Below are 27,343 nucleotides of genomic sequence, written 5' to 3' on the forward strand. Positions count from 1 at the left end.
TACTAAAAAAGAGAGTCCTGGACAGTGAGAACCATCTCAGGTAGTTATGAGCAACCAACTCACGCAAGCTCTAGAGCCAAGCCTCTAATACACAACTCAAGAAGAAACACATCTGAAGAAAAACATTATCTTTTAATTAACTGAAGGAAATTACTGAATTATTTCACTTAAGATATCTCTATTCTCCAATTGAATTCCATTAGAGGAAAACATATCGGAAGGAGGACCTCAACCCAAAAGAGATTAAAAGAACAAGCTTGACTTAACAGGAGAACAACGAACTCTTCCTTATAATTACATTAACCAACTACAACAGAATCAGGCCACTGAAGAAAGAATACAAATAAGTATTGGTTAATGTCCAGTGATTTAAAAACCACATTCATAGTTAATAGCACCCACTGGCATTTGATTTCAGTATTTAAGCTTTCAGCAATTCTGGAAATAAACCAAGTTAATTAAAAACTCATTATGTCTAAAAGACAAACCAAAACAAATTTTTTAAAAATAGGGAGGGGGGTTTATGACATAACATTTTGTACCACGCTAAAGGCTGAAATGAATTTCTGTGGTTTATAATGGGATACTTCTAGGAGGCATTTACTCTCTCTCAAAACATCACCAGACCAGCAGTCCGAACCACAATCATCTCTTTAAATTTGCACTGCTGAAGTAATCAAAAGTAATCCGGGCAGACGCAGGAAGGACTAGATTGCTTCGAAAGCCCTGATTTGAGGAGTTTACAGCCCAGACACCACGGTTTTCCTGGAGTTTATCAGTCACAACAAGCCGGCAATTGATGTACTGAAGCCTTTCTCCACAGACACCGCTGCCCCGCCAAGGGCTCCAACTAACAGTGCAAGCATTTAATTGTCAGGGATCACAGAATCACAAAAGGGTAGGGGTTGGAAGGGACCTCGAAATATCGAGTCCAACCCCCTGCCAGAGCAGGGTCACCTACAGGAGGTCAGACAGGAAGGTGTCCAGGTGGGGTTTGAATGCTTCCATACGAGACTCCAAAACCTCCCTGGGCAGCCTCTGCCAGGGCTCTCACACTCTCACAGTAAAAAAATTTCTCCTCGTGTCTATATGGAACCTCCTATGCTCAAACTTATATCCGTGATAAAACCAAATCAAACTGCGGTAATTTCAGCTTAATTCAAGCTTCTTCTTTAAGGCTTAAAAGAAAACCCAACACTTTCCAGATCGGAACCAGCTCCCTCCAGTCTCACGCGGCGCCTTGTCCCTTCTCCTCAGGCCACCACCCCGCCGCTACCCTCCCTTACAGCCCCCGCCGGGGCAGAGCTCGACCCGGGGGCGCTGCCCTTCCCGTCACAGCTCCCGGTACCCGCTATTCCTTTCAGCTTTCGGTACCTGCAGGTGTCCCGGCGGTCCCCTCAGCCTCCGGTCCCCGCTGCTGTCCTCGCTGCTGTCCCCGCCGCTCCCCTCACTCCCCTCAGGGACGGAGTGCGCCCAGCGCGCGACCAACGGTCGGCCAACGGCTGCTGCGCGTGGGCCAACGGCTGCTGCTGCCTCGTCGGGAAAGAAAGGGGCGGGGGGGGGAATGGAATTCCCGCCTGGAGAGCTTGGGATCCCGACCCCGCTGCAAGGGAAACGGGACGGAAAGGTCCCCAAATGGAAGCCAACTGAGGGACTCGATCGCCAGAGCCACAGCTGTGCTGGATGAGGCAACCCGGAGGTGCAAAGCACAGCCACCTGCTCAGCTGTTCCTGGTAGAAATTTACCGCCTGATTGAATGGATCACACCTGCGAGGGCTGTTTCTGAGCTACTGCACTATGAAATTATTGCTGTATATTTGAAGCTTCGGCACGCTGAATTTCGTTATTTCACTACGATTATCTCCTACGGGCGCAAAACTCTTTGACATCTTTTTGAGGCTTGCCAAATTTGAGGGGAAAAAAAGAGAAAAAAAGGGAAAAGATGGCTTTGAGTAGCAAGTCACAGGCACTGCTGCTGAGGCAGACATCCCTGCTTTTAAATTAACTCCTCAGTATCAACAAGTGAATGCAGCTGCTTGTCTTTAGGCAAAACAGTAACACATGTGCTCCAATTAACCCTGCAAAAGAACTCAACAGTTAAAAAAAAAAAAAAAAAAAAAAAAAAAAAAAACCAAAAACTTGTAAAATGCTTTCTTAATACACTGGTGGCTGGACAGGGATGTCCCAACAGCAGCTAAAGATGAACTTTCAAGTGCCACATCATACATCACCCCATCTTGTGCACAATACAGACAGCATTTTAACAATCTGACACCTGCCCCAGTCAGTAAAATACAGAATACAAGAAAATATAAAAATCTGAATTTAATTGGTAGTCAATTGGTGTTGGTGCCTTGAACAATCTGAGACACTGGTGAGGTTGGTTCCAGCACTTGGTTACCACAAGGTTTGGATTTCAGTGGGATGGATGTGCCACAGCTGTTGCCATGTTAGGGAGTTTGTGAATTTTAACTGAAAGGTTTTGTTATGTGTCACAGCACCAACACAAAAAGAGAGCACACTTTAGAGTGGAGTTAGCTTGCTGGAAAATCCCTGCCAACAAGCTCTGATTCTGCAACCTGCTGGTGAGCTGGATGTAGAGCACTGTAAGTGTCCATATATTGAGCTTTAATCATGAAAGCCCCTTTGCTTTTTAAAACACCACAGGCAAAGAACCAAAAAGGTCTTTTTGCTTTGTCCAGCTGTAGAAAATTCAACATGACTTGGAATTCCCAGTGCATTGTTTAAAACAGAGCCTGGGGTTGATTTTGAAGTGAGAAACACCCTCATACTCAGCAGATCTTAAGAAGATTCAGCCAAGCTCTATGCTGAACTGGTGATAATAAATATAACATGCTGGAAAACATGCAAAGGGAAACCCTTGCTATTTCTCTTTAATATTGAGCCTGTCAACTGTTTGAAACTGTATCTAGAGAAGGCAGCAGCAAGTTCAGCACACATGGCCATATGCTGTTGAGAATCCCAATTCCTTTTGCTAGGAAGTGACATTTTGTTTTTCCATTATCTGATGAGGAAACTGGAAATAGCACATCTGCTCATCTGCTTCAGAGGAGGAAAGACACAGGTTGTTAATGCTAGGAACTCTGGAGAAAAAATTAATTCTTGTGTAGATACCATTTTTCATTATCAGAACTTTGTTACAGAGAACTAGGAATTCCACAGTGCTGATCATTTTTTTCCCTCTTCCCCCACATTTAATTATTTTCCTGCAGTGACCAGTTAAAGACAATTTATTTCCATAAGCACAACACCTGCTGATTTTCATCAGCTTTTCCAGGGCCACAGGAGGATGAGGTAGAAAAAATTATTCACATCTCAGTTTTTTGCTTTCCTGTGTTTGGTTAACATCTCATTTTCATCTGAAATCCCAGACACACCAAAAAAAAAAATCTAAATCCAACTTGAGAGATTAAGATGGCAAGAATAAGATGGTGAAAGAATGAAGGGAATACATATAAGTATACACACAACTATAAAGTGAGTATTCCTTGGCATGTTTTAGAACCGTACTAAAAGCAATTAAAAAAAATGCAGCACACTATTAAAAAAACCCCAAAAACCTCCTCAGCAGCCAAAGTCAACAAAACACAGACACTCAGCATCATACACTTTGTACATATTTTATGTAGTAAGTTTAGCAAAGATTGGAGCATCAGGGCAACAGAAAAGGATCAGTGATGCAGGAGAATTAAATACAGGAAGGAAAAGAGGTCACATGTAACATTTTTATCACCAAGTTTTCATTTTCTGAGATTGAATAGCATCAGGTTTTTATTCCACCTTGAGAACTCAGTGAAGTTCTGGAGTGCCAGTAATCAAGAATACATTTATTTTACCCATTAAACACATCCAAAAGTATTAAAAAGTAAATAGTATTTTGGCTTTTGTTAATTATGTAGAGTAAACCACATTGCTATGTACAGTGAAGTATTTTACTGAACAGATGTTTTGATTTTAATGTGAAAAAAAAAATCTAGTTTTCCTGGCATGCCTTGTTGTGTTTTGATTAAAGCAAATAATTAATGTTTGAAAGCACAACATATTTAATAACTCCTCTGTGTAAAAAAATTAAAATTCTCAGATTTGGTATTGCTTTAAAAAGGGTTGTGGTTTTTTTTTCATCCGTAGAGGTTTCAGATGTCTTCAGATGACAGAGTGAAAAACATTAACTAGCATAAAAATGGAGCAAGGTTTTGTTTGAATGCAATGGAATCACAGCTTCTTAAATAACTTATTTCTCAAAGCTGTATTTCTAAATCACACCAGTAGTTACAGCAAATTCAACACAAGGAATACCTACTGGAACTTATTCCCTCAGAAAACCTTTTCTTGTATTCTAGTTTGTCCAAAATCTTTTTTGTCTCTATTTTTTTCTTCCTTAAGTATATATGAACATCTATATGCTTAAGTTATCTCACACTTACCTTTCATGGAGTCACTACAGTTGCACATAAAAACAAGTAATTAATCTTGTATAGTAAAGATCTTTAATGAAGCAAGCAAAGGTTTCTCACAGAGGCCTTTAGTACTGGGGAAACTGGTAATTTATAATTGATAATTATCTCTGTAAAGCAAGAGAGTTAATCATCAAAATAAAAAGGTTTTAAATCAAGAGCTGATTGAGGGGGAAGAAAAAGCACACATTTTTCACTTGAAACATCTTTCAAAGACAAAACCAAGTCTCTGTGTTTTCCTGTGTATCTTACTTTGCCATATCTGGACTAACCATACAGAACCAGAAATACAAGTAGTGGGTTTGTAAGAAAGAACCAATTCCTATAAAATAGGAATAGAAATACAAATAGAGTTTCCTTCTATTTGTAAAAGATTTTTATGATCATTATTAGGTCAGGTCTTGTTACACATAGCTCTTGAGTGTGGGATAATAAATATACAAAAATTGACACAGGACTAAAGCTGCATTTTCTTCCCTAAGAGTGATAATTATTCACCTCACTTGCAGAAATCATTCTCCGAAACATGCTGTGCTGTAAGAAGCCCTTATTTATTAGGCTAACACTGCACGGACTAATCAGATAATTTTTGTTGTAATTAATGCTTTTAATTGCAAAATTTCCTTACACTCTCATGCACAGGGAGGTGACTTGGTAATTCAGCTTTGCAGTGTCACCACCACTAACTCAGGAGCCTTTCTACAACACTGGTTCATCCTGCATCTTGCTCACCTCTCCAATCCTGAGTGGGCCAAAGAGTGGCCAAGAGTTCCAAGTCTGTCAGCTGCAAAGCTCTGAAGGCACAGGGTGATTGGGTCATGAAATAAACAGGTTAATTGCATGTTTTTATCTTGCTCCAGTTTTACAGGGTATTTTCCCAAGCATGACTTACCTTACTTGGCAGGAGTACAAGCAGACCTGTCCTGATAAAGATGGCCAGATTTATCTAGAAAATACATTTATTTTTCCAATGCATCTCCTTCCTTAGAAGGCCTTTTCAAAAGACAGAAATTTCATGCTGTCTCAAAATCACTACTAGGGTTCAACAACACTTTGTTTTCTAGATGTCTTAAAAAAAATAAAATAAAAAAAAAAGGAAATGGAAACATCCTGCTCGTGTCTGAACTTAATGCTGAAGCAACACCACACCGACCACATGAACACAATTTCTTTGTTGAAAAGAAACAAAGAAAAGAAAAAGAAAGAAAAGAAAGCCTATTTGTCCATTTCTAACAATGAGAAAGCTGTCGTTTTGTCAATGAAATGTACCTTTGTAGAAAATGTTTTATCCAGGCCATAAGTTAACACCTCTTTCGAGGGCAAATCCTTTTTTAAAAGAAAATTGTTTGGTTTTATTTCAGTTGCCTACTTCAAAACAAATGTCCAAGTTGTGTCCTAGGGGGCTAATATTGTAATAAACATCCAGTTTAGAATTTAACATAAAAGGTGTCATCTCAATAAACAGTGCAAGAGCTAACCAGACCATTACATAGAGGAACATAAACTTCTTATGTATAAAAACCAGACAGACCTGAGTTGCATGAGGTGATTCACCAGGAGCAGTCAGAATGGGGTCACCAAGGGGAAGTTGTGCTTGAGCAAGCAACTTGATGAACTTCTGTGGTGAAATAACTGGCTGGGGGTGAGAGAGCTGTGGAACATTGCCTACCTACACCTCAACAAAGCCTTTAGCACTTTCTCCCATAAAAGCTGTCCTAGCCAAGCTGCTGATGAGCAGTGAGGTGGGCTGAAAACTGGCTGAGTGGCCAGGCCCTGGGGATGGTGATCAGTGAAACTAAGTGTAATTAAGAGATGAGCAAGAAGCAGCAAACCCCAGGGGTTGATACTGGGTTAAATCCTTTTTAAATTCTTCATTCGTGGTGTGGATGATGGGACAGAGGATACCCTGAGCAGGGCTGAGCCCTTGGCATGGGTATGATGGGCTGATGGAGGTGTAAGCACAGGAAGAGCCTGTGCCATCTGGGACTGTCAGTCCTTGAGGGACACAGGCACACCTGAGGGTCCAACAAAGATGGATGAGGGACTGGAGCATCCCTCCTGTGAGGAAAGAGTGAGGTAGCTGGGACTGTTTAGCCTAGAGAAAAGAAGGCAAGGGGGAAACTTATCAACATTTATCATTCCATGAAGGGAGGGTGCAAAGATGTCCTTGTCACCAGGCACCACTGACAAGAGGAAATGGGAACAGACACACACAGGAGGTATGAACAAAGGAAATACTTCAACTGTGAGGACTGACTGGGCACTGGAACAGGTTGCCCAGAGAGGTGGAGTCTCCTTCCCTGGAGATACTCAAAAGCTTGGCCAACCAGGTCTAGGTGGCACTGACTGAGTTGGACAAGAGGATCTCCAGAGGTCCCTTCCAACCTCAACCATTCTCTGATTCTGTGAAGAAATGAAAACACAAAAGTTCTGAAAAAAAAAAAAAAAAAGGCAAAGTTTATTTATTTTTTAAATATAAAAAGGGTCATGAACTGCATAGAAACATTAATTCAATCATCTTAAAATGTTACTTGTCACTCATTTACATTTGGTGATTGCTAGTAATGTGGCAGGAAGCAAGGTGGGCTAACAATTGTCTACAATGTATGTATTTACATTTAAATGAGATTATAAATGCACAATAATTTTAAATAAATCAAACACAATGATCCAAATAAAATCTGCTTCAATGTGTATTTTAAGTTTACATAAAGTACAAATGATCTTCAAAACTGAAGCTCCTTGGATAAGGCCAATTTTCATTTATTTAAATTTAAAGATAAGTTAGCTCCAAAAGTAGTAAGAAATGTAAACATCAGATACCAGGATAAAAATCTTAAGGAATAATAACTTTGTCATAAAGTGCTGGCACATGATTTCAGGTTTATTTTCCAGATATTGAAAATAAAACACTTATGTACAAAAGCTTTTGCAAGTCTCCCAGTTGTAATTTCAGCTCAGTAATACTTTTGCAGAATTTTAAAAATTTAACAATTTCATAAACATTCTTTTTTTACCTTAAAGCTTTTTGACATTTTCTTCTTTATCTTAAGTGAACTTTAACTTCTGAGTATGTGTAAAAATAGTTCAAATTTTTCATCTAATTTTCAAATTAGACTCTGTGCTGGTAGAAAAACAAAAGGTTATCTAAGACTCCAACTGGGAAAAACCTAGGACTTTGAAAAGGAAGGGTATAAGGTACCTGAACAACATCCAAAAACTGCCTCCAGCAGAGTAAATTTTATAATTATATTAGCACTGAAAAAAGTTATATGAGAATTAATGCATAGTGGAGACTCAAAGTGGTTCATTTATAACTAAGCATCTCCATGCTGAATATTTCTGTTATTTCATTTCACATGGAATTAAGTCTTGGAAAACTTTTACTTCAGATAATCAGACAATCTCACACACCTTCCACCTCAGTCAATTTTTCACTTGTTGACATGAGTGTCACCCAAAATAAAGAGAACAGTCCTGAATTCCCTCATGCATTATGGTGATACCTTATACTGATACCTATTTGTTAAAAGAAACCCAAGTTGTTCCTTCCTTGTGCAAAAAAAGATAAGATACAACCTTTTACCACTTCTTATATTCACCTCTCCATCATATGATGTTCCAAAATCTCAATCTGCCTAACTATTGACAAGTCCACAGGCAAACCTGAAAAAGATTATCAAAATGTTGCATTTTATGACATAACAAACCAAGTCTAAATCAAAGACTATTATTAAATCTAAGCTCTGAGGATGGAAAATCTCAAAATTATTTTAAAGTGCCATTTACTTTCAAAATATAAGAGCTTTAATACATTCCCTACACAAAAAAACCCATTCCTACTCAGTGTTACAATTAGGATTTTATCTTGTCAGTATTAGTTTCAGGCTGATGGGTATTTGCTCAAAGTCAAAGCTTGACATGGGTATTATTTCCTCAGAGCCTAGAGCCAGGAAATGTAAGGGATTACTGAAAAAAAAAATAGCAAACCCACTAAACAAACCAAATTTCAAGGCTTAAAACAATTATTAGGTAGCTTGCCTTTAAATAGTAATGCACTGCAGTCCATTTTCTCTGAGTGGGCATGAAGCTCAGTTATTAGTGATAACAATAACTGACAAAGATGCACTGCAATTTAAGTTAGAAGTTTTTAATTACAGCTTCACTGGCAAAAAGAAGTTATTACTATTCTCTCCAGAGCAGCTCTGTGGTTTGGTTTGGTTTTTTTTCATACAAGGACCAAGCTAATAAGGTAGATATTATTATTTCAGAGATTTGATGGAAGCCAACTAACAAGTGTATCAAAAATTTGCATCAGCATGGGACTCTCATCATCTTTAAATGTAACTTACTGAGAAGAAGCAAAGGGCCACTAATGGAAGGACAGAGTGTACCTGCTTTCTAGTCATGCATTCCAGAGGTCCAGCACAGGAAGAACAGAGTATGCATTATAATCCCTAAACAGACCAGGTAAATAAGGCAGAAAACACACTTCCTTAACTACTAAGGAACTTAACTCTCTAATCCTAGAGAAAAAGCAGTTTCCCAAATGGCCCTGGTTTACATATGATATTCCCAAATATACCAACTTTAGCTTCCATTTAAAGCAATGAGAAGAGCCACAAACAAACCCAGTAAGACAGCTAGATTCAGTTTCCCTGCTTAGACCAATTTCTTATTAAGGCATAAAAATGTGCACATACTCAGCCACTGTTTGGCCAAGCCCGAGTTCAAACAAACTTATTTTAATGCTTTAATTGGTTCATTCCGACATCATTTTTGGACTAAAACTTGAAAAGTGCAAAAATATTTAATTATTTCTTCTTTAAAAAAAAAAAAAATTCATTTTACTGGTGCAACAACCCCAATTTCTCAGGACTTAAAATCCATTGCCAGCAACGGATAGCAAAGGAAGCACCAGCATAAAAGAATCAAAGTGCATTTCCAGTGTGCCAATGCTGCAATACTGCACAAACTGGCAAACCATAACCTTATATCCAGATAGATTATGCTAAATTCCTTCCATAAAAGTCTGTTTTACACATTAACATACAAAGTCTGTCATGAAGTCCTGGGGATACTGCAAGGAATCATCAAAACGGAACCGTTTGGAGACTGTACTGCTGTCTTCTGGAATGTTCTCTTTGTCCTCCTTGTTGCTACAGGTGCCATTACAACTGGGCTTGACATTTCTCTCTTCTGAGCATTTTGGGGGGTGTCCAGGCATCAGAGAAGAGCAACAAGTTTCTTCAGGGCTACACAAGAGTATGAACTCCCCTTGCTGCAACCACAAATGAGAAAGGCAGGCCTCTGCTGTGGGTCTTTGCCTTGGGAAGAAAAAAGGTTGCTGGAGTTAATTTCAGAAATACTGAAAATGTAATTAACATTGTTCTGACACATCCTAAGACATCTTTTAGTGTCCAAACTCTTACCAAAGAATTAATACTTTTTATTTTTTCCACCACTACTACTAAAAAAACCCACACATCAGACTCTAGCAATGTAATTAACATTGTTCTGACACATCCTAAGATATCTTTTAGTGTCCAGATTCTTACCAAAGGATTAATACTTTTTATTTTTTCCACCATTAACACTAAAAAAAAACCACCACACATCAGACCCTAGCATAGTTAAGGTTAAGTACTGGCAACAGGCATCTTAATTTTAGTTGGGAGTCTCCCTCCTCTACTGCTGAGTCTCTGAACTGATAAGCTTTTCATCAGACCAAGGAACAGGTATTTATTTCTCAGCCAGTATTCACAGCCCCTCAGATATTTATTTTCCACATTGTGGATGTGCTATTGAGGATACAAAAGACTGAGAGATGCCCAGAAGCAAAAAAGCAAGCAGAACAATAACTGTGGCAGGATGTCAAACATCCCAGGTCCACATCAGTAACATTTAAGTAGGTTCTTCATAAGTGCTTTCCACAGCTCTTGGGAGTTATTCCAGGCCTTGACAAACCCTCCATGTGAAATGCCAAAAAAAGAAAGACTGCTCATGCTTGGTCCTGCCCAGACATGAGTTTATATCCCAGTCCTTATTTCCTCAAAGTAGGTACTTGATGGATGCCACCTCCCATCACCCTTCCCTATTAATGAACCTCTTTCTCAACCAAAAAACAGGGTCCCCCAGCTTGCTGCAGGCTCCTTGCAGAAGACAGGGCCTATTGTTTCATCACAAATGACAATAGGTAGCACTATGATTGATAATGACTGGCTACTGAATATTATTCTCACATATCTACCTTTTGAAGTATATGTCTTTTTGGGTTTTGGTTGTTTTATTGCATTTGCTGGTGTAACAGTTAATTATAAATAGTCAGACTTAAGCAAGCATGGACACAGTTAGTATCTGTAATCCTCCCACTCAGAATATGCTCTGAAAGTTCAGCTGCTTTGAGAGGCTTTGCTTCAAGTCTGAACTTCCAAAGAATGCAAAATCATGGATATGTGCCTCACAAAAAAAAAAGTTTGTACTTTTGGCTGAGAACTTTTTTTTAAAAGACTGCACATGGCAAAACATTATATATATATTTCTGAAGAATATATGCTCAGTCATAACACTTTCAAGTTTTTATATAAAATGATTTGAAGTAGAAAGATACATTAAGACAAGAAACAAGAAAGCACTGCAAACAGACCGAGTTTTGTCAATTCAAATTGTGCAATAAAAGGTTAAATTATAGACAAGAATATCACCTTTTGAAATACATTTCATCAGGCTTGATAATAATCTGTCCTCTGAAAATATAAAGAAACTGAAAATACAAAACTGAAAGCAAAAACCTGACTAAAGTAATAGCCAGACAGTGAATAAAAGATCTTTTTCCTACTACACCTGTAAGTATCTAATGGAAGCATTAAGCTTCCAAATTAACATGCACTTTTTCTAGGTACTCCACAAACCCAAAAGATAAGATTCTTGTACTGAGAAGTCTGGTACTTACTCTGGATTTTTTATGAGAAGTTTCTGAATGAAGTCTTTGGCAGGCTGTGAAACTGATGAAAATGTTTCTTCTGAGTAATCCACATTAACTTGAGATATATTAAGATAGGTTTCTTGATTATCAGCTCCCACAAATGGAGATTCTTGTATCAGCAGCATGTATGAAATGACACCTAGGTTCCTGAGAAAAGAACACAATGCTTAATCCTACTAAGATATCTAGACTATAAAACCCACATATTTATTGTCTTTCCAGATGTTTGCCACACTCAAAGAATTAGACACTTTACATGACTTCTCACTTTTAGGTGATCCAAGCCTGTATGCAGGTGCAAAGAAAGCAATGCATACATCTTAATAAAGGGTGCTTTTTTCAAAATTGCTTGCTTTCAATATATACTTTTCTTCCTATAGATGTTGTTAGGAAAAGGAAGTATTTTGCTTTTACATAGCCCATGCTGGGATATATGGCAATTCTGGGTGACAGAAGTGCAAAAAGACAGATTTCCTAATTTGCATTTAAATACAAACCCATCTTTCACTACAATTCTGGATGAACTGTTAAAGTTCTGAGATTGAGTCCCCCTGTTTGTGACTACAAATATACATCTGTCTTACAATAGTCTCCTGTTGACATATTTTTCCCTGTGAATATGAATGCAAGTGCTACACCTCATGTGATTTACTGGAAATCTTGGATGGTTTCTCACTGCATAATAAACCCAGTTTTGTGATCTGACAGCTCAAACCTCAGTACTCATTACACTGTGGAAACATGCAGGTCCTGTGTTCATCATCCTGAGTAGAGCACCCACAGTTTCTGTTTGTCTTCCCACAAAAGCAAAGCAGAAAAATAAGAACTGCTTTAAAAAGCCCCAAACTTTCACAAATAGATTTAATTGCTATTCCAAGCTGAGGATTGGGAGTAATGAGATCATAGCAACTTTTAAAACTGCATTTTAATTGGATACTTGGGAGGAACATATGAATACTTTATGTTTTTTAAAAAACACCAACATCTCAAAGCTAGCCTTTACACTGACCTAGCTCACAAAATCAACAGATTACTTAATAAAGTTGTGGGATTAGTTCCAGGTACATGACTTTTTTACAACTCCCTCTGCAGATGTTACTTTGAAGAAGCAGAAAGTTAAAATTTGTGCGTTACAATTTTTAATGATACAAAAGTGGGCAGGGAGGAGTGTCCAAGTGTACTTAATAACTGAAAAATGATATCCAAGAGTAACTAATACCAGAAGTATATTATTCAACCCTTGTTCCTGTTTCCTTAGAGCAAATACCTGTACTATACAGGTCTGGAAGCCACCTGCATCCATTCCCTACTAGGTGTGCAACAGACACATGAACATTCCTAAAAGCCCCAGGTTCTACCCTGTGGGCTCCAACTCTCCCTTCTTTTGCTCAGCCACCAACAGGTGATTATTGCAAGCCAGATAAAACTGCATCAGAATCTGCATCTGGCCCCTAGATTAAATGGTCACAACTACTTCAGTAAAATGAACTAACACACAGAACCTACCACATATCTGTGGCTGTGGTAATCGGATCGTAGTTCAAGATTTCTGGAGCTAGAGGAAAAGGTAGGAAGAAAAAAACCACTTTAACAGATAATTTTTCAAGTGGTCTGCAATCATACACTACTATTTCTGACAGAAGTCTTGCCAACCTAACCATGCAGTTTCAATAATCAAGTTTATTTTCAAGCCCACAAGGGGGGGGAAATTTATTGCCATTTGATTAGACCCATTAGAATCCTTATTTGGTTCACACCAAAATGATATGGCCTCAAGTTTATGCTATGCAAGTCCCAAGATATTTTCCAGTCAGATGCACACACACAGAAAAATTCTAGCAAGTTTTCAAGTATACAGGTTCTTATGGGAAGGCATAAAACCTTCAGAGCACGTCAACACTGCAAAGCCAGCTGAACAAGCCAGCTTTAGGATCAGTGGCTGTCAGTGTATGCCAGACAGCAAGTTACTGGCTACAGATTCAAATGCTCCTTCTCCAGTAATAACTAATAAGCACCCTACATCAACTATTGTCTGAAAATCCCCCCAGACACTGTGAAGCAGCTCTTCCATACCAAGGTACTCTGTTGTTCCCATGATCTGCCGCAGCTCACCAGAGCTCTCGAGCTTCCGAGACATCCCAAAATCCACAATTTTTACATCACCAAGAGGATCCATGCTGCTCAGCAGGATGTTTTGAGGCTACAACAGGAAAGATTTAATTCTCAATTAACTACATATTAGCTACAAATCCCCAGGGTACTAAATGACATTTCAGTTTCTATTATACAATACTTACTGCTGAACTTTTAAGTTATTTAATCTCCATTACACTCCTTTTTCTCCTCTTTGTTATGTATTTAATAAATTACTTACATTACCACAATATTAAACTGAAATACAGGTCTGCAACAGACTCACCTTTAAATCAAGATGAACAATATTGTTTGCATGCAAGCAGCGAAGTCCTTCAAGTATTTGTCTTATAAGCCTAATAATCTCCCTTTCATCAATTCTGTCATCCAGGTCTGGGACACACAAGTCAAATATTTCTCCTCCAGCAGCACTGAAACACAGTGAAGAACACTCATGTATCAAATTTGAATTAGCAAGATCAAGTTAGGAAAAATCTTATATATAGTATCTTTTTTCTATAAACTATGTTAATTTAATTTATCACATTTATATTCTCAGAGAAGCTGGAAATATTGAATACTTTTTTCTTTTCTTTTTTTTTTTTGGCAGACACATATGCCAAGACACATCATATAAGAAATCAGAAAAGGAAAAAGTATAACTTATGATACTTTTTCATTCCTCATCGTTGGCAATGGCAGCTGAACAGAATTCTGTGGCTGAAAACCTCATGATGCTTTGGTACCCTCAAGCATGCTTTCCTGTGAAGAGTGAGTGAGTAATGAGTGAGTGAGTGAGCACATGCCTTCAGGAAGAGGAGTTCTATCATCATTCCCTAACAGGAGCAGACTCTCTTCAAGTCAAATCCAAAATTTCTTCTATCATACTAGTTCCATAAATAATTCCAAGCAAGAAAGCCCAGCAGTATCCGAATTTTGCTGTAAAAATTTTTTTTTTTTTTTTTTTTTCACATGTGTGGTGTAAATATAAGAACTAAAATGCAATGAACAGCTAGAGCATCTGAACAGTATTTCTTTGACTCCCCAGTTCAAGGAAGATGTTAAGAGGCAGCTGGGGAAAGTGCAGAAGAGGACCTGTAGCATACACCAATATAAGGCATCTTCAGAAATATTATCTAACACAACACTACACAATGCTCAGCTTTGGACTGGCAAGTACAGCTCAGAAATTCTGACTGACAGTCCTTTGAACTAACTGGACCAACACAGAGAGCAGCTAAAAAAGCCAGCATTACACAGGCATCATCAGGAAAGCTACTGGAGACAAAAACCAGCAAAATGGTGCTCAGGATAAAACCTTAGCATGCAGATCTTGCCTGTCTTCAAGAAACGTGTAAGATTTAAGGAGAAGGGCAAAAAAGAGGACAGAAAATTACAAGAAGAAATTAGAGAGACACCAACTTTTCATTTTCAATAGAAACACTGGGGAAGTCTATGAATGAGGCTTACAAAACACTGTACAGTACCTCTGGGAGAGTGCAAAGAGAATGGGCAGCAAAAAGTGGACAGGTTCAGATGCTCCTTAGCTCTTCCTAAATAGCATCTGCCCACAGCCATGGCTGGAAAGAGCAGCAGGTGACACTGATCTGGCTCTGCCAGGCCCTTCTTAGTGCTTCAGTGAACTGAAGTAGCTGGATTAGAAAACTAGGACAGCTGCCTGGTACAGCTGTAAAATGCATTAGTACAGCTGCCTCTCCAACTAAGTGGATTCCTCCAGTTACCTTTGACCTGCAGATTGGAAGAGTAACAACTGTTGTTGTGAGGCTTCTGAAGTGGTATTCAAGCCTTCAGTAATCCCATCTACCAAGATGGCCTTAAGAACTGGCATCCACTTCTCCCCTTTATTTTGAAAAGGTGCATTTACACAAACTGATTCTTACAACTCTATCTTCTGAACAGTCCCACCAATGCAATCCCACAACAGTGAGGACCATGTGTAGGAGGAAAACCACAGCTGAACAGGAAATGCTTATCAACTATTTCATGATTGAGACTAAATTCTTGCAGTTCTCTTAAGGTACTGCCTCCAAGTTCTGACAATTAGAAGCAAAAAATATCTGTGTATTCTGCTACAGGAGGACATAATTTAGAAGCATAAATTACCAGCCCTCTCCTAAGGAACAGCTACTGCAAGATTTCTGAGCACAACTACACAAAGGAGAGACCATTACACCAAGGAAGCTGTTCCATCACTGAGCTTTAATAAGCAGGATGGAGATAGCTGAGCTGAAAAAGAAGCAGGAAAATTGGTGTGGCTGTTGTGTGAACTTGTTCAAAGCAAGAAGTTCAAAACTTGTCAACTGCACTTCTTTATTTCTGCATTAAGTCAACAAAATGCTAGGGATCATCTAGTTCAAGGGGAAAAAAGCTTCAACCTAGCTACATTCTTTGGAAAACCTGAAGGAGTTATCCTGGTGTATGCAGACCACCATTAACAGCTCCTCAAATTCATGAGAATTAAATCCTAACGAGACAGAGACTTTCTGAATTGATGTCACAAACTGCATTTTTGTTCCTTAAATTGCAAACAAACACATGTACAGTAAATATGATACAAAATTCAAATTAGATTTCCCAATTGCTTTCAGAGCTTACGAGAAGCCACAAGGGCATCTAAAAAGATCTGGGAATTCTGGAGGAAACACCTCCAAAAATCCCAAACAGTTTTAAAACGAAAAAAACACACTACACTTAGGAATTCAGAAGTGAGCTGAAAGTTTTCAGTCACCAGAAATGACCCAGCAGTGACTCAAGTTCATAGAACACGGATGTGCTCAGTTTCTCTGAAATCTCTGTAGCTGGCCTCAGTGGTTAGGGTTTTTTGGGGTTTTTTTTTTGGTTTTTGTTTTGGTTTTGGATTTTTTTTGTTTGTTGGTGTGGGTTTTTGGGTTTTTTGTTTTGTTTGTTTGGTTGTTTTTTTTTGCATGGTTTGAGACGGATCAAAGCACTGTATGCTGTCTGTAGGCTTCAGGGACAAAAATTCTTTAAGGAAAAAAAAACCCAGATCACACTCTGAAGTTTGCATTCAGGTTTTATATTAAGGTAGCCTGACCTGGTTTTATGCCTTATCCCATAGTGTTTGATACAACTCAGTAGCTGTGGATATAACAAGGCACATGTACAAACCCAAAGATTCCAATTAACAACTGATTACATTTTTGGTTTGACTTGAAAATAAATGATACCAAAAAAGAGTCCCAAAAATCTTATAAAGCACAACATAATAAAATATTAGCATCATGAATAGAGAGGATAATGTTATAATTCTAGGTGTTCAGGCACATCATGCAGAAAGTTAGTGGAATATGTGGCTGAAGACATACTTACTATTCCAACACCAAAATGATTTCATTTGCAGTTTCATAGACTTCATGGAGATTAACTATGTGAGGATTAGATTTCATTAATTCAAGCACTGCAATTTCATGAAGAATTTCTGCTTTGCAGTCTTGACCTCTTCTTCTCTTCTTTAAAAATTTAGCTGCATACTCCTGGCCTGTGGATTTAGCTGTACACTTTCTAACCACAGCACATCTTCCCCTGCAAAATATAAAACACAAAAAAAGACCTAAGACATAAAAAGTATATAAATTGACCTTAGAAATAAAACCTGTGGCAAATAACTGGAAACAAAAAACACACTTCTACCACATTACTGAACCTACAGTGCAGGGTAAGAAACAAAGCAGAACCCTATGAAATGTAGAGAATAAATATAGAAAATAAAGCATATTTGTATGCTGGGGGGGTGTGGCTTCAGTGCAGAAAATTACAAGACAGAAAGAGTTTTCCTCCACAAATGTAGAACTATGGAAAAAACCCCAAACAAACAAAAAACAGGTATCTGAAAAATCTTTAAAAACATCTTAGCAGAAGAACAACCTCTACTTAACATTCTCTTTCTCAATTACAGCTAGACAAAATGTGCTGCTTTATTTCCTAGCCAACTGTTTAGGTATGGAAACAAAAATGTATTTTGGCAAAGAAATGTTTTTAAAAGAAAACCACACACTGTAGTTAAAACACCACGGTGACCTTTTAAAAAATTAAGGGGAAAAATGCAGTTTTTTAAGCCAAGTTATAACTCTTGAAAAAACAGATTTATAATCACAAGTTTTGCATTCCCAGAACTGCCTAGCTGCATACTTGAAAAATGTTTTCAAATGGTACAAGAAGCATTTTTTAACAACAAACCTACTTGAAGGGCTGAAATAAATTTGGTAAAGTTCTAAAAACAGCTATAAAACTGTGTACAAAGAACTAGAGCTACTCTTATGTCTCTGTAAACATGCCTTCCCATGCATGTCTTTTGTTACCACATCGTGCTAAGAACAAAGGTGATGAAGCAGCTCATTAACAAGCTATCTGAGCTGTGCTTTTTCAACCAAATTAGATGCCTTCGTAAAAAAAGGGCTATGTTGCCCTGCAGGCTTTGTCTTTCTTCTGGTGCAAATAAAAAAAACAACTGAAAAGAACATCTCTTTAAAAAAAAAAATAATGTTGGAAGCTTTTTTAAAAATCTAGACTTCAGGGTTTAATCAAAAAAGGCAGGAACATCTCATGAAAAATCAGGTTCCCATTTGCAAATAAGCTTGTCAAATACAGTTTGTACAAATCTGACTAAATCATAAACCATGCAAGGTTGACCTTTAGTCATACTGCTATCCTTTATTTAGAACTAAATACAACAAAACAGCTTCTCTAACATCCTTATTTTCAACACCAAATGAGTTGTAAGATTTCTTTGTCCTTTTTAAAAAAAAACAAAGCAAAACACTTAATATAAAAGGTAAGAGTACAAAACTCAAAAGCAAAATTAAGAGGTGAAAGCTATTTACAATCTGATCTGTGCACACACTTAATTTACAAAGTACTTTAAGCCTGGAATGGACAAGTCTTTTCCCAATTGTAAAACCAGATTATTGCAGAGCATTTCAAGTTATTCAACTGAATTTCGTAATATACCAAAGTTTAAAAATACTCTCCCACAGCTTATGTTCTTGTTTTAACATCACCCCACCAACCACAAAAGCTTCTCCAAAATTAAAAAGGGGAACTGGTTGAGTTTCATGAGAACAACAAGGTCTTTCCTGAATATTTTTTGCACATTTGCTTCTAGTGTCTGCAGGTATAACAGCTTTGAAGAGGCAGTGGCATCTGGAGATGAAATGTAACCATTTCCACTTGCTTACACTGTATTTTTAGTGTGCCAATTAGTGAGACAAAATTATTATGATAAAAAATAGCTTCAGAGCAGTGGAATTTCCGCAGAAATGAAAAAAAAAAAAAAAAAATCTAAAGTGCTGGATTACTGAAGCAAGCACAGTAGTTCCCAGTTCTTGTAGCCTGCAAGGCAATTGTTTAACCATTGCACTTTCCCGTGCAGGTTTATGAGATAAAAAACAATTTCAAGTTGGTTTTGTAGCCAAAGTTATAAACCACAGAAATTCAACTACTTCAAAAGAAGCCAAGATATCCACACACTGGGGACAAAACTACTTAGAGCCCACTAAAAAGAACCTGCTTGCTTCATGAGTCAGTGTCTTAAATACCAAAGGACCTAAAAGATAAGGGTGTGGGAGGAAGAAATAGCTTTGGGAAGCTAAAGCATAGAAGAACAAAAGAAGCATTCACTAAGTAACCTGAAGGGGAAGAAGAAAATTGCAAGTGAAAAGAAAAGCATGTTACACCTCTTGGAGGAGCTGCAAAGAAAGGTGGAATTTACATTCTTACGAAGAGCTGTGAACATGTGAAAAATTAAAAAAAATAAAATGCATACACCCACTGCTAGGCCAGCAAAAGTCAAAGAGTGTTTGGAAAACACAGCACTCTGCTTCTGTTTCTTTGCATTTTGGCTCTTACTTTTTTTATGCCTTGTTTTGCAAGTCACAGAAATACTGAAGACTGTTCTGGAAGCCACACAAAGCAGGTACTTTTGTTTGCTTTATGCATCACCTCACAGGTATATGAAATCTGAAAATCCAGTGCTTTGAGAATACTGAGTTCTAGAGAACAGTGCACAGGATCAGCTTCTGGAGAGCTGAGATTTCAATATGAAAGCTACCAGGGTGCAGGAACAGAGAAAAGTTATGGGCACTTGTGGAAAGTTCTACCAGAAACAGCACATGCTGGGAAAAAAACCAAGAAAACCATGAAGGGGTTAGAAAACCACCTGTAGAAGAGCATCTCTGGTGACAGAACAAGGTACAGGTGCACAGCATTATGGCTGCACAGCTCTACACCCCATTCCCTGACTGTTTTCATGGTATGAATCAACCCTCTCTGCTCTTAGTTTTGAAACATTACCTGAGGTCCCCGAAAAAGCATCACAGACACCAAGGCTTTTGGATTTTCCTTGTTTTATTTCCTATTTTTCTATGGCCAGCATGAGCAAGGCAAGTAGACTGCAAAACCATCCTGAAACAGGAGGTTGCCAGAAACTTTGACTATCTGCTTGAGGGTGGGAAGGGAACAGAAGTTTTCTTTTTATGGACTTAAAAATAAAATAAAAATCAGCCAACCAACTCAAAACCCCCATTCTTTCTTTGTCTTGCAGCATTACTCTACATAAATTTCTTCTTTATTCTTTCTGGAATGTGACATGTGACTAGACTGAGGAAACAATGAAATAAATAGGAATAATCTTACCTTCCCAGCTCTTTTGACTCAAGCACATAAAAATTGTGGAAATTGTCTGTCTTGATTTGTGTCTGCAGAGATGTGGCTAACAAGCCAGAAATGCTTTTATTCTCCAGCTTCCTCCTCGACATAGTCAGGAACAGGTCTCACTCTTCTAACACTCACCTGTTAAAACAATTAAAAAGGTTTAGAAATTCCAGATCTACAATACATGAAAATATATAAATATTAGAGTCTAGAACTATGCAACTATAACAGCCTTAAGTTTGTTCAGTAGTGGCCTGGAAAAGCCTCAGCTTAACCACTGTAAAAATAAAACCTGAAGGAAATACTAACCAAGTAGTAAAAAAACTAATTTTTTTTTTTTTTCATAATTTTAACATTTGAGATAAGTTTTTTTTCCTCCTGGACCATACTTATAAAATACTCAGCTCTAGTAACATTCAGTTCTAGTGAAAATGCTAATAGCTACTTAACTATTAATTACATGTAACGTTCTTTATAGCTTTGAGAATAAGCTTTAATTCTTCTTTGTATTCTGGTTAAGTTCAAGCAATTCTCTAAAGTTTACACTTTTAACTTGTACCCTTGGGGGCCTGAACCAAAGCTTCTTCCTATTTGTTGTCTGTCAGCAACACAGTAGGAACAGCTAACCACAAGGAAAGTTGGTTTTTTTCTTTTTTTTTTTTTTTTTTCAGAGGAAAGAATCACATTTCTTTTTAAACTCACTCATAGATCATCTAAGTTTGATTTTAAGGCTAACTTAACTGTAAGAAAGCAGTGTGAATGGACAATACCCTCTCTGCAAGTTTAGATAATTTAGAACTAAATGATTTAGTAATTGTGATTAGATGACCTTAATGAACCAATACTCTGGCCCATTATGAAGACAGACCCACCCACACTATTTCCACTACTGTCTGAAAAAAACCCAAACAACAAATCAGACAGCAAAAATACTGGGGTTTGGCATCCATTTATAGACTGGAAGCACCTCTTCAGGTAAAACACAAAGCAGAAAGAAGTTACTGAAGGATAAGTCTTAATTGATGGTTTAAGTTAAAGGGTAGGTTTACCTATATTAGTGAAAGGAAAAAATAAAAGTAAAACAAAATTATCCCAAGGCACATTACAGTTCAGATGTAGTCAGGAAATTTGCAAAAATACACTGTTTTCAAGTGACAGAAATGTATTATCAGACACCTTTGAGGGAACACTCAAACTAGTTACGATTCACCTAAAACCCAGTACCCGTCAAAACATTGTTTAAATTCCCAGGTTTTGGAACTTCAATATTCACATTGGAACTACTCTAGATTTCAAGCATGATTCATGCTTCAGCAGAAAAAAAAAATAGTTTAACACTATCTTCAAATTAGTATTTTATCAGCATGAAATAACTTCTTACAAATTACCAAGAAGTCATAATCCAATCTAACATCAAAGTCTTCCAATCACCTTATTTGTAACAAACATGCATTCCTTTCTCCTCAACTACATAAAATTCTATCTTTTAAGAGACTGATTCAGATGTCCAACACTTTACCTGTCATTAGAGCTGCAGTCACATAGTAACAGTTTAACAGCAAAAGTTATTTCCCTGCTGCAGTACTTCAGCACAAAAGCATTTGTTTATTTTAACAACCTATTTGATTAGGAGCTTACTACTGCGAAATTCATCATGTAAGGTTTCATCTTATATTTTTAATTTTAAAGGGTTATTATTACGGAGAACTTCTACATGCTGAATTAACTTTTTTTCCTCTGATAAGACACCGCATCTCCTTTTAGTTTGGCACCATCAAGAACAGAGACACACTCATAGCGGGCAGAAACCCACAGAGAGGCACGTAATCTACTGGGGAGAACGAGACAATTTCAAATCCAATTAGCTGTAAAAAAGCCACAAACTCTAATATGTTAACCACTTCCAAAATTAAAAGCATTGGTTTCACAAGCCTCGAGTCACAGGCATAAGAATTAGGGATCCGGAAAAAAGTCTGTAGGCTTTCCATTAAAAAAGTCCCGCGAAACTAGTTTTAACCAGTCAGTTGGTTTAACTATTTCCAAAAAAAAAACCAGAAATCCCCGCTCCGGACAGGGAAGCCGCTCAGCTTCACCGGAGGATCAGGGAGGGGAAGCCCCAGGGCACTACGCGGGTCCCTCAGGGGCGACGAGTGCCAGGCGGGCGGCCTGCAGCCTGCACCGGGACACACGGCGGTGCCCGGGACACACGGCGGTGCCCGGGACACACGGCGGTGCCCGGGACACACGGCGGTGCCCGGGACACACGGCGGTGCCCGGGACACACGGCGGTGCCCGGGACACACGGCGGTGCCCGGGACACACGGCGGTGCCCGGGACACACGGCGGTGCCCGGGACACACGGCGGTGCCCGGGACACACGGCGGTGCCCGGGACACACGGCGGTGCCCGCACTCCTCACCTCAAGGCTGCAGCCTGTCAGCCGTGCTCTGCCTCACGCCGCAGCCAAGGCTGTGGCAACCGCGGATACACAGGAGCGACGGCGAGGAGAGGCAGTGACGGATTCTCCTCAGAGAACGGGGAGAGGCAGTGGCGGATTCTCCTCAGAGAGCGGGGAGAGGCAGTGGCGGATTCTCCTCAGAGAATGAGGAGAGGCAGCGCCGGATTCTCCTCAGAGAACGAGGAGAGGCAGCGCCGGATTCTCCTCAGAGAACGGGGAGAGGCAGCGGCGGATTCTCCTCAGAGAACGAGGAGAGGCAGCGGCGGACCCGCATCCCGCGTTCCCGTCCCCTCACCCGGCCCAGCCTTCCTCCCGTCCCCCAAGCCCCCTCCAGAGAAGGCTGAAGGACACGCAGCACTCCCTTCACCCCGCTCCGCTCCCCGGGGCGCTGCCGTGAGGAGAGCGGGAAGGTGCTGCCCGCTCCCCAACACCCCCAAGCCCCGTCGGAACGAGCCGCCGGCGTCAGGGTGGGACCCGGCCCAGGCTGCCTGCGGTACTCTCCCCCTCAAAGGCACTCCCCGGGGCGCTGCCGCCAGCGCTCCCCAGAGCAGGGAGACGCGCACCGGCGAGCTCCGACACCGGGTGGGGGATGGCAAGTAGGACGCGCCCGCCTCCCCCCGGATCCTCCCGCCCGGATCCCGGGTCCCGGAGCGGCAGCCCCGCTGGGCACACTCACTTCTCCCCGCCGGGCTCGCCGGGCCAGCCCCTCACGGGCCAACGGTCTCCGCCAACCGCCGCCGTTTGAAACGCGCAGCCCGATGGATGCGGCTGCCTCAGCGGCGCCCGACCGGCCCGCCCACCGCGGCCGCAAGCAGCCAATCGGAGCCTGAAGGAGGGAGCAGGCTGCACGCTGATTGGGTGGGGCGCCCTCCGAGCCAGCAGCGCCCCCCCCGCACAGCTGCCCTCGCCCCTCAGAGCCAGCCGGGAGTGAGGCGGGGGCGGAGCGGGCGGCAGGTGCTGCCGGGGCCGCCGGTTGCAGCCGCCGCCTTGCCTGGGAGAAACCCGTGGGGACGATGAAAGAATGCGTCCCCGCGCTTCCTCCTTGTCCTTCTCCTCCTTCTCCCCCCGCGGTGTTGGGGTCGTGGCGTTGAGCGGCCCTGCTGAGCTGCCGGGGCTCCGGGCGGAAGAGCCATTTTATTTGTCACGGAGCGCAGAGAGACGGAGGGAGAGAGATGTGGCGGTGTGGGCGAGATGCCCTGACGGGAGGATCCCCTCGTTAAAAGCCTGTAACTTCATCCAGGCGCTGCCAGGAGGTTTATCGGCCTAGACGCAGCATCCCGCACACCAAGGCACCCACGGTGCAAAGGTCGGGAGCGCAGGGCCGGCCTGCAGGGCCCGCACCTTTCTCCTCCTCTCGTGTTTTGGTCTTCACCGAGGAGCTGAGGAGGAAACCACAACCGCAGCGGCAAAACCGGGGTGCGCTTACCAGCAGTGACTGCTCCCGGAGAGGCTCCTTTCTTGTCCCGGCTGTGACGCAGCTCTCGGCAGTCTCAGGCACTCAGGAAGCCTCTGGCAACCATCTTAGGGGCTAGGTCCAGTTAAAAGCAGAAATTAGGACACCGGTTATCAGCGACATCTGTACGTGCGTGTTCAAACGGGCTCAGAACCTCCTTGTCACTTCTTTAATACCAGCACACACCTCAGAGCCTGTTCTGCAATCTTCTGTGTGCCTAAGAGGCAGCCGGGTCTTCAGAGCCTCTTGCTTAAAGGAGTTTAAAACGTGGATCCAAAGACCCTCTTTGAGGATATAAAATAGCCTAAAGCATGCATTAGAAATAAACTGCAATTAGAAAGAGTTCTAAAATAGCTACAATTTGTTTGTCAAATGGGTTTCCTCTGCAAAGCAATCCAACCAGCTGCCCTAGACATTTGCCAACATCCATTTTATTGTATTTTTTGCCATAAAGGCAGTAGCAGTAATGTAAATGTAATTAGCAGTAATGTAGCATGAGCATTTAGGAGTTCCACATTTAATTTTAGCAGTGCACCATTAGATTTACAGGATGAACTGTGTTCATGCCATGGCACAGCCAGGGGAATTGGTATTTGCTGTGCACATGGCAGGTACAGTGCCCAAGTCGTGCTGTCACTGCAAATACTTAAATTAAGATTAGCTCAAGTTGTAAAAATTAAGATGAGATCCAAAGTGTGAGAAAACAAAGTATTGCTGAAGCCTTTGCAATATGTTACCCCACGCAGCTGGCACTCCAAGACAAACCTACAAGAAAAAGAGCTGCTTTTCAAGTGTAACTCCTGTTCCCTTGACCTCTGGACTTTCAGTATTTTGAGTTGGGGATATTTTGACAAAAAAAGTCTAAAATCTTGACTCTCTCCCACAGAGTTCCACCATCTCTGCCACGTTCCAGATCACACCCTTTCTCCATTGTAACCTGATTTCAAATAGATCTGCCAAATACAAATACAGCATGTAGAAAAGATTGGGTTTGTTCAGAAAAGTTCTTTGTGCAGTATGAAAAGCAAGCAGCGTTCTGGACATGCTGAATGATCCACAGGAGTAAACTTAAATGATGACTCCAGTTAAGATGGGTTAGGTTATTATAGCACATGGTGCCAAAAAAGCAAATTACAGTCCTTCTGTTTGTCTCCTGAGTTGCCTGTGTGTCTTTAGAGATCCTTTTTAAGGCCAGGATTTGTTCTACTCTCCCTTTAAGTTCTGAAAACCAAATAAATACTAAAAATACTTCTCGACATGCATGTTATTGTAGTCTTGGTTATCTGCTTATATAATGCCATAGAAACATGCATGGCACTTAGAGAAGGGTATAATTGGCAGGACTCCACCCTGAGGACTTCGGAATTGTCCTGGGACACACAGCCCCAGAGAATGACAAACAGGTAGGGAAGGGGGAATGGCAGGCTGAAGGTCACAGCCCTACAGAATCAGGAACTCAGCTTATTACCAGTGCATGCTGTTGTCAATTGCTGTTTTTAAATCTCCCCAAAGGTGCTAACCTCACAATTCCTAATCTTAATGCTGTAACCTCTTGCTTTCCTTAATTACCTATAAAGGTTGGCAGCTGAGAATACCTAAGCTGCCTTCTCCCACTGTTTTCACAAGACATTGACCCCCATCTTAGCACAAAAAAAAAAGCCTCAAACAGCACAAGGTAAATTATTCCACTGAGCTGTTGAGTGCCTTTGTAGTCCCACCATTCCTTGAGGCAGAACATGCTTAATTAATGCAACAATACATGAAAAATGAAGCCTTACCTGTCCATCTTCAGCAAACTCCAATTCCAAAGTTCTGGGGAAAGATCCATGGCTTCTCCATGTTGCCTCTGCTCCTGCAGCCTTCAAGAAGCAAGAGCAAATCTGCCAGCAAAGTGGGTGATTTTTGTTGTGCAAAGCACCCACAGCTGTTTGCTTGGCAGAAAAGCATGGAACTGGCACACCAGAGCACCACACAGGAGTAGTTGGCTACCTGAAAAACCTGCTGATTCAGTGCATCTCAGATCACAACATAAAACTGTAACATAACATCAAGGGGTGATGCTTACTGACAGTGCCTGTTGTTTTCTCTCAGTCTGTAAAGATAAAATAAGTGACCTCATCCCCAAAACCACCACCCTCTAGAGACTACCCATCTTCCAAACACCTGCAACAGCACTGTTAGCTGAAGCAGCCTCTCTGATACCAAATGCCAACTTAAACCATGAAATTCTCAAAGCACAGAATGTACTTTTTGAGATGTTTATGACATAGGTCCCTCAGATGCAGCAGGCCATCTGCCATACCCACAACAGGTCTGGACACCACCTAATCATTGAATACAGACACCTGCCTTATCCAAAAAGAATTATCATGTTTTTATTTAATGCAGGATATTTTAAAAAATCTGACATTTTCTTTTTCCCGTGCCAGAAGCTCCACAAGAATCTCACCATCATAAGAAATGGGTAGCAAATAAAAATCTTCACTGCAATGGGCACAGTCTCTGCATTTCACCCAGCTGCTGCTTACCAGAATTGCCTTGCTGTCACCCAGCCTCAGCCTCACACAAACCAATCTTTCTACTGGGGGAAAAAGGAGAAATTGCTCAATATGTGGAATTAGTTATCACTGATCTGGACAAAACTGTCCTGTGAGTCTAACACCAAGAGACACAGAATGGATTTGGAAAGAGCTGATGTCTCAGAGCCTCCTTTTTTCCCCCAGCAGCTCCCCTTCACTGCTTGGCTTACATCCCATTGCTGCCAGCAGCCAGCTAACACAGAGCTTCTTTCTAGAACAGGTTTATAATAATAGAAATACCACTCCAGTATTAGCTTCTACAAAGCACTGATGTAATAACACACAGGAGCAATGCCAACTTGCAAAGGTCTCCTTGGACTGGGTCCTGGTGGAGTGAACCCTAAGCAAACCTGGTAACAAAGACCAGTGCCTCCTCCAGTATTATCCACTACAAAAGCAGGGGGAAATCTTTGGAGAAGGTCACCAACTTTTAGGAAAGAGAGACAAAAATATTTTTCCCTGAAGAGATTTCCCTGTGAAAATAGAGTGCTTTGTGTCACAGGTACTCAAGACACTCTCTGGTGAAGAAGGGGCCTCTGCAAGGTTTTGACTCTGGTACCTGGTGCTTTGTTC

General features: G+C 40.6%; 1 protein-coding gene across 3 annotated transcripts; it reads right to left on the reverse strand.

Annotated features, from left to right (window-relative positions):
• Positions 1 to 6,914: 6,914 nt before the first annotated feature.
• Positions 6,915 to 25,793, reverse strand: STK17B (serine/threonine kinase 17b). 3 transcript variants are annotated; one of them, XM_071747854.1, is made up of 8 exons: positions 24,165 to 25,793; positions 20,263 to 20,418; positions 16,942 to 17,154; positions 13,880 to 14,024; positions 13,534 to 13,660; positions 12,967 to 13,015; positions 11,428 to 11,607; positions 6,915 to 9,802 (listed from the first exon to the last, which is right to left on the reverse strand). In XM_071747854.1, exons 2-8 carry the CDS (start codon positions 20,382 to 20,384, stop codon positions 9,520 to 9,522), a joined length of 1,119 nt encoding a protein of 372 aa, XP_071603955.1. In that variant the 5' UTR covers positions 20,385 to 20,418; positions 24,165 to 25,793; the 3' UTR covers positions 6,915 to 9,519. The 3 variants fall into 3 exon arrangements, with proteins under 3 accessions (XP_071603955.1, XP_071603954.1, XP_071603956.1); XM_071747853.1 differs by lacking the exon at positions 24,165 to 25,793 and adding an exon at positions 23,415 to 23,529; XM_071747855.1 differs by lacking the exon at positions 24,165 to 25,793 and adding an exon at positions 22,700 to 22,836.
• Between the last annotated feature and the right edge of the window lie 1,550 nt (positions 25,794 to 27,343).

This window comes from Heliangelus exortis, chromosome 6, assembly GCF_036169615.1.
Source record: "Heliangelus exortis chromosome 6, bHelExo1.hap1, whole genome shotgun sequence".
Classification (NCBI taxonomy): Eukaryota; Metazoa; Chordata; class Aves; order Apodiformes; family Trochilidae; genus Heliangelus; species Heliangelus exortis.